Source organism: Cervus elaphus, chromosome 12 (genome assembly GCF_910594005.1).
Source record: "Cervus elaphus chromosome 12, mCerEla1.1, whole genome shotgun sequence".
NCBI lineage: Eukaryota > Metazoa > Chordata > Mammalia > Artiodactyla > Cervidae > Cervus > Cervus elaphus.
The window spans coordinates 85711109-85724578 of NC_057826.1; the positions used below are offsets into that span (position 1 = coordinate 85711109).

General features: G+C 36.5%; 1 protein-coding gene across 1 annotated transcript in view; it reads right to left on the reverse strand.

The window, feature by feature from the left end:
- Window positions 1-4195: 4195 nt before the first annotated feature.
- Window positions 4196-13470, reverse strand: part of IQCH (IQ motif containing H) — a 225111-nt gene continuing 215836 nt past the window's right edge. Inside the window, exons 20-21 of the mRNA XM_043919837.1 lie at window positions 9720-9828; window positions 4196-4667 (exon numbers count right to left, since the gene is read on the reverse strand). Coding sequence (XP_043775772.1) covers window positions 4581-4667; window positions 9720-9828 — 196 coding nt within the window. The 3' untranslated portion in view covers window positions 4196-4580. The remainder of the gene's footprint in view (window positions 4668-9719; window positions 9829-13470) is intronic.

Consider the following 13470-nt stretch of genomic DNA (forward strand, 5'->3'; position numbering starts at 1 on the left):
TGTTATGTTTTAGGGTTTTCGTGTAACAAAACAAAAGTTGTTTTTACCAACACATTTTTAAGCAGCAGTGACATGCTTATTATTTACTGTTTTGGTATCTTTCCCTCATTTACATAAATACCCCAGAAACCAGCAGTTTAAAACTAATAAATGCAAGGGCCCTCCATCAAGTGCAATAAAGTTTCATAACCATGAGTTAGACTGTTAGAGTGAAAAATAAACCTATATATGTGGTTATGAAAGGGCTTTCTTGGGAAGTGCATAATCACATTTCAAAGTTAGAACTTCAATTTGGAGTTGCAATGTAATAATGATACTTAAACATTTATGCAGGATGCTTCATCTTTACAACACTTTCCCAACATTGGTCAATTAATCTCTACTGCTTCCCTAAGGAGCAGGTCATTTCTCTAGTTAGAAAGCTGAGAAAAGTATGGCCAGTCCAGAGAAAGGCAGGGCTGGGGAGACGGGTTTCTAGTCCTTATTGTTCTGTGACTCTTTGGGATGTGACTCTTAGTAGAATGCATCAGTATTCTGTTCCACGGAATTAGCAGAAAACAAAGACGGAAATAGTAGCTCAGTCTGTCTCAGGCTTTCAGACACAGCCCTTACCCTTGTGAGGCACACTTTTTGGAAAGAATGGGATACAGAAGAGCCACAGCACATTCATTTCCTCTGCATTTGCCACCAATTGGACCAAACTTCTTTCAGTGAGAAAGGTGAAGTTAAATGCTTCCTCCCTCCCTGCAATTTCTACCCTCACATTATCTTGGCAACTTAATTTCTAGTTTTCCAAACAAGATTTACTATGATTAACACATTTAAAGAGTTGAACAAATGTGTTATGCACATTAAAGCCAGAGGAACAGTAAAACAAAACTAATGAACATTTACATTTTTGGAAGTATAATTAATGTATGCTTGAGAAATTCTTAAAGACAAACATTTAAATGTTAAAATACTTATTACCTTCCCCACAGGGACAGTCTTAGGAATTAATGAGATAACAAATGTAAAGTGCTTTGAGCTCTTTAGAAGAAAGGTGGCAGATGCATAAAAATGATTATTAATTGTTAAAAGCTAGAAGATGATAACTAACATATTACTTAGGATAAAATACATCTTTTTATACTTGAAAAATAGGATGCTTGTGATTCTTGGAATGATACAGCTGAAGTAATGCTTCCCAGACTCCTCCCAGGTTACTCTATATCCTCTTGGAAGTCTTTTCCCATTTCTTAACACCCATCTTTCCAGTGAAACTCTGGGGCATGATTTCCTATATTCCAGATTCTCCCACACACCTATCATCAGTCCTCCACCTTACAGATCCATCCCCATAGAATTCTACTGACTGATGCTACTTTCTCTTCTGATTTATTTGTGTGTAGTTGTGATGCTTCACAATGCTGTCAGTTGCCCAGGTTTATGTTATGAGCAAGAAACGTGTAAGTTAAACTATCTTTCTATGCTTTAAGCAACACATTAGAATTTGTTATAAAAGAGTAAGTCCCTTACACAATCTGGGACAAGTGAAACTGAACTTTCTACTTTATTTCAGTTCAGTTCAGTTGCTCAGTTGTGTCCGACTGTCTGCAACCCCATGGACTGCAGCATGCCAGGCTTCCCTGTCCTTCACCAACTCCCAGAGCTTGCTCAAACTCATGTCCATCGAGTTGGTGATGCCATTCAACCATCTCATCTTCTGTCTTCCCCTTCTCCTCCAGCCTTCAATCTTTTCTACCATCAGGGGCTTTTCCAAGAGTCAGTTCTTCACATCAGGTGGCCAAAGTATTGAAGCTTCAGCTTCAGCATCAGTCCTTCCAATGAATATTCAGGACTGATTTCTACTTTATAAAACATGCTATTAATAGAATTTGTGTTGCATGTGTGCTAAGTCTCTTCAGTCTTGTCTGACTCTTTGCGACCCTATGAACTGTAACCCTCCAGGCTCCTCTGTCCATGGGATTCTCCAGACAAGAATACTGGAGTGAGTTGCCATGCTCTTCTCTAGGGTATCGTCCCAACCGGCATCTCTTGTGTCTCCTGCATTGGCAGACAGTTCTTTACCACTAGCTCCAAATGGGAAGCCCAGAATTTGTGGTAAATGAGTTTAAATTTCAAATTTCATTCAGCCTGAGACACGGGGTGAGATACCTTCACTAAATCTCTGTTTTCTCATATGTAAAATGAAGACAGTAGTATTATTTCTCCACATGGTGTTGTTGGAAAGATATAATTAAAAAATTTATATGAAACTTCTAGTACAGTACCTATCTAGCCAACAATGTGTTCAATAGAAGGTAAATGTAAGTGGATAGTGAAAAGTAGTTAAGCAGAAAGCACAATTTGCCACTGAACATCATTTATTTAGTTTCTTGAAAATCAGTATAAAATAGGTACTATATAAAAGGAGATAATTATCATCATCCAGTAATGTGCTCCTAAATGTTTAGTTGAGTTTGCTTCTCAAACCACCACAAACATTCAATATTAAACGATGGGTCATTTCTCTCACAAAGATAGCTCTATGGTTAAATGTATGCTTTTCCCCAAAACTTCCTGAAAATGGCAGTCATTTTCAAAAAATCCTCTTATTGACAAAGATTTCAGTTTCTCATTTAGAGTAGTAAAAACTCAGTAATTTATATTGATTAATTTTATGTTTAGGACACATTGTACACATATACATGATTTTTTTTTTCAAACTTAGTTTACCAATAGCACAGTATCTTTGCTATTCATATATGCTAAAAGATAATGGACTATGCTTCTTTTCAAATGTTCTGTAATTAAAACATTTCACTAATTTAATCTGGTCCTCTGGCTTCTTTCAGGTAATTACTTGAAGTGATTGTTTTATTATACCAATTTTTCTCCTTTGATTTTGAAGCCGTAGCTTTTTAGGTAGAGACCCTGACTCTCAAATCACTTTCCAGTGAGACCTTAATCTGAATATAAGGCCTGAATTTGGAAACAGGCATTCTGTGGTGTCTGTTAATGATAGAGGCAAGAAGGAAAGTGCATTGTTTGAGAAACTGATTATGTGGGTTAAAAAAAAAAAGGTACGGGAGAGTGAACTCATTTTACTCTTGCCAGCAGCTTGAGGCTCAAGAGTGCTAATCAAAATTCACATATAAAAACTTCCCTGATAGATTTTAACAGTTTTGTACTGTTAAGAAGGGGATCTCACTATGTGAAAGATCCACTGCTGTGCTGAACAAAACAGAGACAGTTTTCTTTTAAAGTCCAGAGCAGATGAGAGCCATAAGGAGACAGAGGGTTTCATTTACTCTCAGGACACGATTGTGCCAGTGAACTAATGAGTCTCTTGGACCTTATGTTGCTCTGGCTTCAATCGAGGCGAGACTCTAATGGGCATGTAGTACTTCCTATCCGTCAAGTGTCTGGACAATGGGCCCCTCATATGGATTAGAGCGATCTGGCAAGAAAAAGAGGTCATCGTTGTACCTAGCACAAGCAGGAAACCTGGCTAATTAGTCTGCTTCCAACTATAGCAAAACAAAAGCTGACACATACACACACAAATGTTAATTGTTTTGCAGAAATTTAGCCTATAGCTGAGGCAGAGTTAACACATTATTGAAATTCCATAGGTAATAAATACCCCTCTTTTCCTCAACATACTCAAATAGTTTTAAAGATATAAAGGTCATTCTTTAAAACAACTCTGTGATTTTTGTGACTTGCATATTTCACCCTTCAGTTAAGCTGGATGATGTAGAAATACTTTCAACAGTTACAAAGCAAGAGGGTCAACACTGCATAATTTTAACACTTTGCCTTTTAAAAGGTACTGTTGAATTAAGCTTGTAAAAATCCTACTGCTGTATTAATGGAGAGCTAGAGAATACAAATGTTTATTCAAGAGAGAGGGCTGAGTTACATTGTTAAACTAAGAGCAGATGCTGCCACCTAGATACGTTCTGATTCTTTATTTAACTAGATGTTGGCTTATTTTACCTTTTGAAAAATGGCAACAACAGACAGTAGTGGCTTGGCACAATAAAAATACAATGAGTGACAAAAGATCACTTTACAAATCCATAGAAATGTAATTTTCTTGGGGAAAAAGAGACATTTCCATTTTGCCAAATAGAGAGGATTAAGCCTTTATTCAATTTTTTACATGCAGAAGACAAATTATTATTAGGAATAGGAGGAGAAAACTTTATAGAATTTGTGTTTTTTTTTTTAAAGCTTCATAATCCTGAAGTTTATTTATAAAGAGAGAGATGCAGAAGTAATATTAGTAAGACTTGTAACTTTCTTGATAGCTTATATCTTCTTGTGTTTGGGAAGAGGAAGAGATTGAAATGATAACACAAATAGGTTTTGGTTTGATAAGTAAAATAAGATTACTTAATAAACAATTTTTAAAGAAAGCATTACATTATAATCTATTCTGTTACCCTTCCTAGCAGAGAAAGCAAACTAACTTTCCCTTCCTTTTATTCCTAACAGAAAAATGAATGTTGCCCATTTTTTGGCTTCAGATTGGAATCCAAAATCAGTAAAGTGTTCCAGGATCATTCATTTATCAGGTGTAGAGAGGGTTTTTAATGTTTGGACTGTAGGTTTTCTTCAAATCTCAACTTGTTTTCCTCTGTTACTCCTAGAATGGCTTCAAGGTCATCAATGGCAGTCTGTAAATGAACAGTGAAAATAATATTAGTTACTTAAAGACCTCTCACAAGTCTCCCATCCAGTCCCTCAAGCATTTGCTCCTTTTTGAAGTTAGCTATGGTTTAGATCAGTTCTGCTCGAAGTGTGTTCCATTAACCAGCAGCCATCTACTAATTGTTGGTTATCAGTCTTAACGAAATGGGTTAAAAACTGAGAGGAAGAACTTGGAAACTTTTACAGAGATTTTTGTGTCTATTAAATATAATAAAAAATGGACTTCTGTTTAATATGTCTTTGATTTTTTCATTTTATTTTTCTAGTAATTCATTTTTGTTGTATTTCACATATGTATTGATGCATAATAGATCAGAAAAAATACAACAAACAGGTCCTTCATTGCAGTTAATTTGAGATGCCCTGGTCTAGTCACCCTTTTTAAAAGGAGGACTAGTAGACTGATGGGAGCATTTATTTCCATTGGTTTGGCGGAGGAAAAGTGGCACATTTCCATGCATTTTAGTTTTTTTTTTTTTTAATTGAGGTAAAATTCACATATCATAAAATCCACCCTTTTAAAGTGTATAATTCAGTGGGTTTTAGTATATTCATAAGAAACCATTATTCTATGTTATTCCAGAACATTTTCATCACCTGAGTAGAAATTCAATACCCATTATCTGCCACTCCTCATTTTCTACCTCTCCTACCTGCTGGTAACCTCTAATCTATTTTCTATCTCTATAGAATTGCCTACTCTGGATATTTCATGTAAATGAATCATAAAATATGTGGCCTTTGTGTCTTAGCATAATGTTTTCAAGGTTCATCCATTTTGTAGCATGGACCAGAACTTAATTTCTTTTTTATGGCTGAATAATATTTCATTGTATCTGTTATCTATTTCTACTTTGGTTGTTTGCACTTTAGGTATTATATCTAAGAAACCATTGCTAACCATGAGATCATGAAGATTTATACTTAGTATTCCAAGATATGAAATATTATTCATTTAATATGATATAATGGAATTCACCTATTTATCTGTTGATGGGTATTTGGACTGTTTCTACCTTTTGGCTCTTATGAATAATGTTTCTATGAACACTAATGTATGTTTTCATATGAGCATATATTTTCAGTACTCTTGGGTATAAAACTAGGTGTGGAATTGCTGAATCATATGGTAATTTTGTTTAACATTTTGAGGAAATATGAAACTATACATGGCAATGACACCATTTTATATTTCTGTCAGCAGCATATGAGGGTTCCAGTTTCTCCGTATCCTTGTCAATGTTTGTTATTATGTCTTTTGGATTGTAGCCATCTTAAGTGTGTAATGGAATCTTGTGGTTTTGATTTGCATTTCTCTAATAAACTAATGATGTTGAGTGTTTCTTCATGTTTTTATTGTGTATTTGTATATCTTCTTTGACAACAATCTATTCAAGTCCTTTGCTCACTTTTTAATTGGGTTTTTTGTTTTTCTGTTGTTGAATTATAAGAGTGCTTTATATACTGTAGACACTAGAGACATCATATGCATGATTTGGAAATAACTTCTCCAATTCTGTAAGTTGTCTTTTCACTTTTGTAAGTATCCTTTGGTATACACAGAAGTTGTCAATGTTGATGGAATCCAATTTAGTGTTTTTATGTCGCTTGATTGCACTTAACGTATCATATCTAAGAAGCCATTGCTAACCACAAGGTCTTGAAGATTTCTACCTGTTTTCTTCTAAGAATTTAATACTTTTAACTCTCATATGTATGTCTTGAATCCAATTTTACTTAACTTTTGTATTTGCTGTGGAGTTGAGAGGTACAACTTCATTCATTTGCATGTGGATATCCATTTGTCCCAGCACCATTTATCAAAAAGACTATTCTTTTTTCATTGAATGGGCTTGGCACTTGTTGAAAGTCAATTGACTGTAAAAGTGAAGGTTTGTTTTTGGACTCTCAATTCTATTCTATTCATCTGTATGTATATTCTTATGACAGTACCACATATTCTTTATTACTGTAGCTTTGTAGTAAGTTTTTAAAATTGAGAGACCCTCTAACTTTGTTCTTTTTTCCCAAGATTATTTTGACTATTTTGGATCTCTCAAATTTCCAAATGAATTTTAGGATTATGTCGTCAATTTCTGCAATAAAGCCAGCTAGGATTTTGATAGGAATTGCAATGAACCTGTGAATCAATTTGGAGAGTACTGCCATTTTAGCAATGTTAAGTTTTCTGTTCCATAAACATAGAATGTCTTTCTACTTATTTAGGTCTCCTTTCTTTTATGCTGTTTTGTAGTTTTCAGCAGACAGGTCTTGTACTCATTCTGCTAAACTTATTTGTAAATATTTTATTCTTTTTTATTTAAAAGTTAATTTTAAATTGTTCATTGCTGACGTATGGAGATACAATTGGTATTTATATTAATATATTGATATTGGGTCTTACAAACTTGCTGAATTTATTAGTTCCAATAGGTTGTTTCTGAATTCTTTAGGATTTCTATATACAAGATCATGTCATCTGTGAATAAAGATAGTTTATTTCTTTCCAATCTTGGTGCCTTTTATTTCTTTTTCTTGCCTAACTGTCCAGGCTAGAACCTCCAATGTAATGATGAATAGAAGTGGTGAGAGCAGACATCCTTGTCTTGTTCCTGATCTTGGGGGGAAAGCTTTCAGTCTTGCACCATTAACTATGATGTTAGCTGTGGGTTTTTCCCAGATGCCCTTATCAGGTTGAAGAAGTCACTTTTTAGTCCTAGTTTGTTTGAGTGTTTTGTTTAATCAAGAAAGGGTGTTAGATTTTGTTAAATGCTTTTTCTGCATTACCTTTTTTATTTGGCCTTTACTTTGCTGGTAAATGTTTGTTTACAAACTGAAAATACTTATTAGGCTGTCATTAGGATAGTAGACAAAAATACTACCAAAAACGAATCTATTACACTTTTTAAGTTTTTAAAAGTTATTCCTATTTTATTGAGATTTAAAGTTTTTACCTTTGGATCTTCTACCAAGGGTTTAAAAAAAAAGTCAAGATAACAGTGATTCACATGAGATGCAGAAACCATGAGATATTTAAAAGCTACTTAAGAATATCTGACTTTTGATGATTTTTAAAGTCAGACAAAGGGCAGAGAGAAAAGGCCTTATTTTGTCAATAGCAGTTGGCTCTGCCAACCTCAAGTCCAAGGTTGGAGTCTACTAGGTCTGCATGGTTTGGGGGATAAACTGTGCCTTAGTCTGCCCAGGCTGCTATAACAAAACACTGTAGATGGGGTGGCTTAAACAACAAAAATTTATTTCTCACATTTCTGGAGGCTGGGAAGTTTGAGGGCAAGGTGCTGGCTCTTTCTGTTCCTGGTGAGAGCTCTCTTTCTGGTTTGCAGACAGCCATCTTTTTGCTGTGTTCCCATTTAGTGGGGAGACAGAGACAGAGAAAGACAGAGAGAAAGAAAGAGTGCAAGGTCTCTGGTTTCTTATAAGGGCACTAATCCCATCATGAGGATCCCACCATTATGATTTCATTTAAACATAATTACTTCCCAAGGTCACCTTCTTCATATATTATCATACTGGGGATGAAGAGTTCAACACGTGAACTTGGGAGAACATAGTTCAGTCCACAGCACCATTTGATCCTGACTATTAGCTGTATTTGGACAGACTAAACTGATCACGTGCATATAGGCTCAGAATTTTGCACATCATGGTAATGGATGAAATGATGCTAGCTGGCAGGAACTTAGAATATAAATGATGAGCACAGATCCTTTAGAAAGACCAGTGGAAGTTGATGCAACACATAAAGTCACTCTGAAGAGCTAAGCATTACTATCATTATTACTGTTACAGAGGGACTCTTGAGAGTCCCCTGGACTGCAGAGATCCAGCCAGTCCATCCTAAAGGAGGTCAGTCCCGAGCAGTCATTGGAAGGACTGGTGCTGAAACTGAAGCTCCAGCACTTTGGCCACCTGATGCAAAGAACTGACTCAGTGGAAAAGACCCTGATGCTGGGAAAGACTGAAGGCAGGAGGAGAAGGGGACGACAGAGGATGAGATGGTTGGATGGCATTACTGACTTGATGGACGTGAGTTTGAGCAAACTCTAGGAGTTGGTGAAGGACAGGGAAGCCTGGTGTGCTGCAGTCCGTGGGGTCGCAGAGTCAGACATGACTGAGTGACTCAACTGGCTGAGCTGGGACTGGGCCCTAGCTCAAGGAAAAAAATATTCAAAATTTTTATTTTTATCATGCTTTTGTTGGTCTTTCCATTTAAGAGAAAAATCACATGTGGTTTCTGATTGAATCCCTTGAGTTACTTGACCCATTCAAACAAGATGAAGGCTAACTGGGAACCAGATGCACACTCCAGTGAATAATATCAAGTGTTCGTCTCTGTTTAGCTGATATTTTAAAAATTTTGGTGTATCTTGCTCTCATTTTCTAGAGTTTAGAGACTTCTAGTCAATTACACATGACTGGATTTCCTGAAGCAACATCATTAGGTGATGTTTGGAAGCTTCAAAATGTTATGATGATATACCTGTCCCACTTCAGCGAAATGGGGTGGAGCAGATGGCTTACAAATATACTGAGGTTTTCTTCTGTTTCTCCCTATACACGTTGTCCTTCCTGGAATCTCAGAACTTTTCTGGCTCTAGAAACTTAGACTTCCCAGGAATCCTTAGCCAGATATCATATTATCTGAAATATAGGTAGATTATAGTTAGGATTTTTGGTTGTGACAGTCTCTGTTTTGGCTCCATTGTGGCACTTCAGCGTCACCTTCAACATCAGAAAGCCCTGTTGTCTTGTAAGTTTAGATTTGGAAATGGCAGCAAGTTAAAATAAGTCTACTATATTTAAAGAAAAAGTTTCAAACTATTAAATTTAACTAACAGGTTCAATGGGAACCTTACAATATTGACCCTACATGCTGTAAAATATGTACCGCTTACAATGAAAAAAAAATGGCTTAGCACTTGTTTACAATACAGCATGAGGTATTTTCAGCCCTTGTATAGAAATTAACCAGGATCGTTAGTTAATTAACACCTCACCTTAAAATTGGTCTCGCCTTGCATATTAGGTGCTGATATTTCTTGATGGATGATGAAGAGATTGCGAGCAAAGGTCATGAGGACCCCCTGGAGATCCTCACCGATTGTTCTGTTAATGATATCCAAACAAATGAGTTTACCAACGATTCCCCTCACATGCCTAGAAACAATCACCCTCTCTTTTGTGCCTGTCTGGTGATGGAATTTAATGAGTATTTTCAATCTCACAAGGTGGCAATCTTCAGGGAGATATGAAAGATGAGGCTCCATTTTAACTTGTCAACAAAAAGGATTTGTGTAATAAATATTTTTTATTAATCAACATAGCAGAATGTAGGAATAGGTTCAGTCATTCCTAGCAAAAGGCTACCACTGAGCTAGAACACTAGTATTAGCTCATTTTAAAAACTGTTAGTTTAAGAGAATTGTTTCTGAGTGTAATTCATGCTAAACAATTTACTTGCCTACAGAGACAATGGCACCTCAGTATTCTGGAGATTTTCATCTAGGGTTTATTTTCTATTTCATGTGTACAAGTGATTCCTGCTACTTATGAATGCATCCCATCTATTTGCAGAGGAGAATGTGCCCCATTCATGAATACCTGTCTTTATAAAGCTGAACACACATTTAAAGACGATTTCAGAGAACTTGGAAACCATCCTGTAGAACTAAATTATGGTCAGTGAACATTCCCAAACCACTAGATCATTGTAAATTTTAACTTGGAAACAAAACTCCAGGGTATTTTTCTAGCAATTATTCAAACTTTTTTTTTATCAAAGGAAAAAATAGATTAAATGAATGGATTAATTTTTAAAAATTGTTCTGTCCTGACGGGGTGAACCTAAAGAGCTAATGCCTCTTAAGGAAACTGCAAATAACTTTGGGATTACTTCTTTGCCAGTTGTTATCTGTAAACTAAGTCACCTTAGAGTCAGGCTTAGACCCTTTCAGAATGGCTTCCTTACAGCCTGATTGGGCTTTCCTTGGATCAGGTTGGGAGTAGAAATCTTCCCAGTTCCAAGACAGGAGACCAGAGCTCTATGCCCTGCTACTGACTTTGTGACTTTGGGGAAGTTACTTGAGCTATCTGAGTCTTCATTTCTTTTCTCTGAAATGAAGGAAGTGGACTAGACAAGTGCTTCCAAACTTCTTGAGTTACATTCCCCAAATCCAAGGACCACGTACTCCTACCCCTTATAGCTACTGAACATTGGTATCTTTTCTTTAAATAGAAAAAAACAATAGCCAAAGGCAAATTTTTGTTGTTGTAGTTCACTCATTAAGTTGTGTTGGATTCTTTGCTACTCCATGGACTGCAGCACGCCAGGCTTCTCTGTCGTCCACTATATCCCAGAGTTTGCTCAAATTCATGTCCAGAGAGTCGGTAATGCCATCTAACCATCTCACCCTCTTCTGCCCCCTTCTCCTTTTGCCTTCAGTCTTTCCCAGCATCAGGGTCTTTTCCAACGAGTCAGATCTTTTTCAGTGAGTTGGCTCTTCGCATTAGGTGGCCAAAGTATTGGAGCTTCAGCTTCAGCTTCAGCCCTTCCAATGAATATTCAGAGTTGATTTCCTTTGTGATTGACTGGTTTGATCTCCTTGCTGTCCAAGGGACTCTCAAGAGTTTTCTCCAGAGCACAGTTCGAAAGCATCAATTCTTCTGTGCTCAGCCTTCTTAATGGTCCAACTCTCACATCCATACATGAGTACTGGGAAAACCATAGCTTTGATTATATGACCTTTGTCGGCAAAGCAATGTCTCTGCTTTTTAATATGCTATCTAGCTTTGTCATAACATTCCTTCCAAGGAGCAAGGAGATGGTTTATGTATCTTTTAATTTCATGGCTGCGGTCACTGTCCACAGTGATTTTGGAGCCCAAGAAAATAAAATCTGCCTCGCCCACAGTAGTAGATATAATGGTCATCTGAATGAATTTCATCCATTCTCATCCATTTTATGTATTTTCCATTTTTTTAGAACCTTTTAAAATTTTTAATTGTAGGATAATTACTTCACAAAATTGTGATGATTTTTGTCATACGTCAACATGAATTGGCCATAGGTAGACATATGTCCCCTCCCTCTTATACCCCTCTCCTGCCTCTCTCCCCCTCCCGCCTTTTAGGTTGTCACATAGCACTGGCTTTGGGTTCCCTGAGTCATAACATCAAACTCCCACTGGCTGCATATTTTACATATGGTAATGTGTATGTTTCAATGCTATTCTCTCAAATCATCCCACCCTCTCCTTCCCCCACTGTCCAAAAGTCTGTTCTTTATGTCTGTGTCTCCTCTGCTGCCCTGCACATAGGATCGTCAGTACTATCTTTCTAGATTCCATATATATGCATTAATGTACAATATTTGTCTTTCTCTTTCTGACTTATTTCGCTCTGTATAACAGGCTCTAGGTTCATCCACCTCATTAGAACAGACTCAAACGCATTCCTTTTTATAGCTGAGAATATTCCATTGTGTATATGTACCACAACTTCCTTAGCCATTCATCTGTCTATCCCATCCATTTTAATTCACTGACTCCTGAGATGTTGGTGTTCAATCTTGCCATCTCCTGTTTGACCACATCCAAATTACCTTGATTCATGGACCTCACATTCCAGGTTCCTATGCAGTATTGTTCTTTAACAGCATCGATTTTACTTTCACCACTAGACACATCCACAACTGAGTGTTGTTTCTGGTTTGACCCTCTTGCTTCATTCTTTCTGGAGCTATTCGTAATTGCTCTCTGCTCTTTCCCAGTAGTATATTGGACACTTTCTGACCTGGGGGCTCATCTTCAGGTGTCAAATCTTTTTGCCTTTTCATACTGTTTATGTGGTTTTCCAGGCAAGAATACTGGAGTGGGTTGCCATTTCCTCCTCCAGTGGACCATGTTTTGTCAGAACTCTTCACTATGATCTGTCCATCTTGGATGGCCCTTCACCACGACAAGGCTGTGATCCATGAAGGGGAAAGGCAACTTTAGAGTCATTAATTTTTCTTCATTTTTTTCTGTTTTTAAATTATGAAAGTATGATAACACATTTACAGGAGACTTGGAAAACACAGAACAAAGTTACATACAGTTCTATTATATTTTACAAGTTTTTAAGTAAATGAATTAAGATTTTTAATTGGAGTTTCAATATCAAACTCTCAAAAATTAATAGAATGAACAGACAGGAAAGTAGAAGGATATAGTAGACCTGAATAGCACTATAAACCAATTCAACATAATTAAGATATATACAATTTTCATATAATAGCAGGATACAAATTCTATTCAAGTTCCCATAGACTACAAATCAGGAGACACTGAACATATCCAGGGACATAAAAAAAGGTGCAAAAATTTCATGGTCTAAAGGTATTGAAATGGTACAGAGTCTATTCTCTTATCACTGTGGAATGATGTTAGAAATCATTATCAAAAGATATTTGAAAATAGTCCACATATTTTCAAGTGCAATGTGACACTTACCAAGAGAAGTCTTGAGAGTAATTAATTTTTTAACAGTGATTTGTATTTTATTGCCACAAGGTCAGTATGTATTGGACCCAGGTGCTTCTCCATATTCCTGGGTCCCATCCAGATGGACGAAATCAGAATCTTTGATTGTGTAGTTTCACAAAGTCCCTCAAGGTGATTCTTACATATCCGGAAGATTGTGACTCATACTTTAAAAAAAATTGTGTGTGTGTGTGTTGTATGATGCTGAGTCCACACATGGATTCAAGCT